Raw genomic sequence first — 4290 nt, 5'->3', positions numbered from 1 at the left:
GCCGTTCCCGCCACGTGGGGCCGTGCTCTCCACGAGGAACCTTCTGCCTGGGCTCTGGGGTCGGACCGGCTGGGCGGCGGCCTTCCTAGCTGCTCTGCACAGGGTCAGAGGGCTGTGTGAGACGGGAGGAAAGGGCTGAGGTCGGGGGTTTCATCTGATTCAGATCCCTGTGCAACACACGTTCACGTGAGCACGCGGGGGGGGCGGCTGTCGGTGGCCGTCCCTGGGGTGCCGGCTTCCCCAGGTATTGCTCAGCTGAACTCAGTGTGCGGGGAACCCAGCTGCAGACAGATGTTGTGGGAAGCCCACGTGCCAGACCTGTTCTCTCAATGGAAACTCAAACATAGGCGTTGTTCCGAAAAAGAAAACTGAGTCGGCCCGGCCAGCTGGTGTGGCTCAGGGGTTGAGCATCAACCTATGAACCAGGAGGTCACGGTTTGATTCCCGGTCAGGGCACAGGCCCGGGTTACGCGTTCCATCCCCAGTGTGGGGCGTGCAGGAGGCAGCCGATCCATGATTCTCTCTCATTGATGTTTCTAACTCCCTCTCCCTTCCTCTCTGAAGTCAATCAATATATATATTTAATAAAAAAAACACTGAACATTTACTTCCAAATGTCAAGGCCACAGCACACGATCCTTTATTCTCATTTTTTTATTACTTATTTTAGAGAGCGAGGAAGGGAGAGGGAGAGGGCGAAACGTCGGTGTGAGAGCGGCACGTTGCCCGCCTGCCCTCTGCTCGCCCCTCCTGGGGATGGAGCTGGAGAGCCAGGCATCGCACACAGGCCACGGTATTGAGGACAGACCTTTTCCCAAGAGCGACGCCTTCCGTCCACCGTGTAAGCTCATGCCCGTCCCCCGGCCAGCGGCCCGGTGACCGGGCTGCGTGCACACGTCCCCCACAGGCACCACGCGGACCTGCCGCCCTTCCTGCGCTGCTTCACCGTCGGGTGGGTGTACACCAGGATCCTGTCCCGGGCCGTGGAGGTCCTGCAGCGGCTGCACCTGTACGAGGTGAGAACACGGTTTCCGTCCGGCTTCTGGGGACGTGTGGGCGGCCCGCGGGCTCCTGGGTCGGGGGGAGCGTGGCTGGGGGCCAGCCGTGTTGGAGTTGATGAGTGTGCCCCCGTCCGGCCTGAGGGTCACCGGGGAGGCCTCCATCCAGCTCGGAGGGGAGCCCCCACATCTGCTGTGTCTCCCGGGCAGCTGTCAGGGGCCGTCTGGAAATAAGAGTCACAAATCTGAAACGCGGTCGTGTCCCTCGTTACACCGAGCCGCGGGCGATGGCTCGAGGTGACCTCGGTTACGTTGGGCATCCTGTATTGAGAAAATGGCGTTTCTCAGAGCTTATGCCAAGCTGGGTCCCCAGAGGATCGGTGGCAGGGGCCCGGGGAGTCTGTGGACCCCACACTTGTGCGTGTGTGGGGCTGGCGCATGTTTCTGACGGGAGTCCGTTGTTTCCAAGGCTCTGTGCACAGGCGCTGCCCACCTTGTGTGTGCAGTTTGGTGGGCGCGCGTCTAATGAGCTTCCTTTGTTGTCGCCACAGGAAGCCGTCCAGGAACTGGAGGCCCTTTTGTCCCAGAAAGTCTATTGTCCCGACAGCAGAGGCCGGTGGTGGGACCGGCTGGCTCTCAACCTCCACCAGCACTTGAAACGCCTCGAACCGGTACTCAGCCCCTAGGCAGGACAGCCCACAGCTAACGCCTTAAGAACCGAATGTCATCAGGACATTCGTGTTTTAAAATACGTTTTTATGGATGTCAGAGAGGGAGGGAGAGGGAGAGAGAGCTACAGAAGCATCACTGATGAGAGAGAATCACTGATCGGCTGCCTCCTGCACGCCCCACACTGGGGATCGAGCCTGCAACCTGGCCATGTGCCCTGACCTCCTGGTTCATGGGTCAGTGCTCAACCACTGAGCCACACCAGCCAGGCAAGTCTTTTTTTAAAAAAAATCTTTACTGTTGAAAGTATTGCCTATGTCCCCCCTTTTCCACTGACCCCTTCTAGACCGCCCCCGCCTCTGGACATTCATTTTTTAGACCTTTTGTCTGTGCTTTCCCAACACGAAACAAAACAAGGTCGCTAACCCAAGCATGACAATGAAGGGAGCGGGGCTGGCGGTGGGACCTGTGCTGGGTTTAGGATTAAGCAGGGGTCAGGGGTCAGGGGCCAGGAGCACCAGACGCCTCTGCCCTCAGCAGGCGCTTTCTGCTGTGGAAACAGGGCTTGTTCCCTGCTGCCTGGGGCCTCCGGGAGCTGGAAGTCTAGTGAAAGCCCTTCCTGAGGGACTCCCGCTGGAACAATGAAGGGAGCGGGGCTGGCGGTGGGACCTGGGATTTAGGATTAAGCAGGGGTCAGGGGTCAGGGGCTAGGAGCACCGGACGCCTCCGCCCTCAGCAGGCGCTTTCTGCTGTGGAAACGGGGCTTGTTCCCTGGGGCCTGGGGCCTCCGGGAGCTGGAAGTCTAGTGCAAGCCCTTCCTGAGTGACTCCCTCTGGGAAGCCCGGGCTTTGCCCCCAGCAGGCCACCTTCCCTTCCGGGCGCTGGTGTTCTCTGTGGCCGGGATCTTGGAAGTGCAAGGACCTTCTGTGGCCAAGCAGCTGCGCCCCTGCCCGGTGGCAACAGTGGCCCTTTGTGTGGCCGCCCGCGCCCCGCCCGCCTCCATGCCAGCCTCGCCTGGGCCGTGAATGGAGGGCTGTGCCCTGGGAGCGCTCGCTTTTCCCGGCAGCACATGCAGTGAGTCAGGGCGACTTCGGGTGGAAAGACTGACCCTGGGCGTGGACATGGGACGGAGTGTTTTCACGGCCTCCGACTGGAGGGGCGCCTGTGGCCGAGTGTGGGGCCGGGAAGCTGTTTTCTCTGGGGAGGAGGGCGCGGTGCTTCCGTACCTCTCGGTGGTCATTCGGCCGAGATAGCGGCAGAAGGCACCTGCCGGCCCCCAGGCCCCGGGGGGAGAGGCCGTGCTGAGGCTGTTGCTGCTTTCATGGTAACCAAGATCCACGTGTTGACAGCTCCCCCCGTCCCCTCCCGGGACCCCATTCTCTCTAGGCTATCAAGTGCATCGCAGAAGGGCTGGCGGACCCCGAGGTGAGGACGGGGCATCGCCTGTCGCTGTACCAGAGAGCCGTGCGCCTGAGGGCGTCGCCCAGCTGCCGGAGGTACCGGCACCTCCTCCAGCAGCTGCCAGAAGTCGCCGTGCAGGACGTGAAGCATGTGAGTCCCGTCCGGTGGGGTCCTCCGAGGGAAGGCAGCCAGGAACCGTTCGGCTGTCACTGTCTCGTAGACTTAGGAGACTGGTGCGCACTGTGGACGGGGCGTGGCCACCGCTCCATCCTCACCCGTCCTCCTGCCTCGGGCCCAGCGGGCTGGCGGGCTTGCTCAGGCCCTGGGTTGAGCGACTTTCTGGAAATCTCCGGGGCCAGCAGCTCACAGCCTTTGCCGGTGTCGCCTTCTTGGTCAGGGCGCCGAGAGAGCCGCTCTGGGGCCCGCATCTCCCCCGGGGCCGAGGCAGTGACCCGGCCTCAGAATGGGTGGCTGGGGGGCGTGTGGGCCTGGGGGTCCCCAGGTTTGCCCCCTACAGCTGCAGTGAGGCTCACGGCCGTCCTCCTGTCGCCGTCTCAGGTGACCATCACGGGCCGGCTGTGCCCGCAGCTCGGGATGGGCAAGTCCGTGTTTGTGCTGGAGGCCGGGGGGCCCGCCGCCCTTGCCACCGTCCTGTGCTCCGTGGAGGAGCTGGCGCTGGACCATTACAGACGCGGCGGCTTCGACCAGGGTAACTAACGCCAGCATCTCCCGACCTCGGGCACCAGGGGCGTCAGCTGTCGTCCACCCGTCGCCGCGGACAGGGGGGCGGGCCTTGCGGTCGGGCTGAAGGACAGGTCCTGGTGGCAGCACCAGGGAACAAGAGGCCGAGAAGGGGCAGGGACGTGCCTTCCTGGCAGAGTGAGCTCGCTCCATCAGTCAGGCGGGAATCAGTCAGGGACCAGCAGACTTTCTCCGTCGCCCTTTCCGGGGAGTGGGTGGCATCACCCCCTGCTCCGTGGCCCTGCGCTTTGAGAACCACTTCTTTATGCTCTGACATGTGCATGTGGCTTTTCCCGGGGTCACTGAGGCTCGCGTTGGCTCCCGTAGGTAAGCCACAGATGTAATAAATGAGCCCGGCCGGTGTGGCTCAGTGGTTGAGCGTCGATCTATGAACCAGGAGGTTACGGTTTAATTCCTGATCAGGGCACATGCCCAGGTTGGGGGCTCAATCCCCAGTGGAGGGGGGGGGGGCAGTCAGGGC

General features: G+C 62.6%; 1 protein-coding gene across 1 annotated transcript in view; it reads left to right on the top strand.

Annotated features, from left to right (window-relative positions):
* Window positions 1-4290, top strand: part of FAN1 (FANCD2/FANCI-associated nuclease 1) — a 34390-nt gene that overhangs the window by 6696 nt on the left and 23404 nt on the right. The window contains exons 6-9 of the mRNA XM_015569101.1: window positions 847-1016; window positions 1550-1669; window positions 3054-3218; window positions 3627-3777. Coding sequence (XP_015424587.1) covers window positions 847-1016; window positions 1550-1669; window positions 3054-3218; window positions 3627-3777 — 606 coding nt within the window. The remainder of the gene's footprint in view (window positions 1-846; window positions 1017-1549; window positions 1670-3053; window positions 3219-3626; window positions 3778-4290) is intronic.

The sequence above is a fragment of the Myotis davidii genome, unplaced genomic scaffold (genome assembly GCF_000327345.1).
Source record: "Myotis davidii unplaced genomic scaffold, ASM32734v1 scaffold164, whole genome shotgun sequence".
Taxonomy (NCBI): Eukaryota; Metazoa; Chordata; class Mammalia; order Chiroptera; family Vespertilionidae; genus Myotis; species Myotis davidii.
Note: the sequence above shows the minus strand (reverse complement) of the source record. Positions and strands in the feature narration are given on the sequence as shown.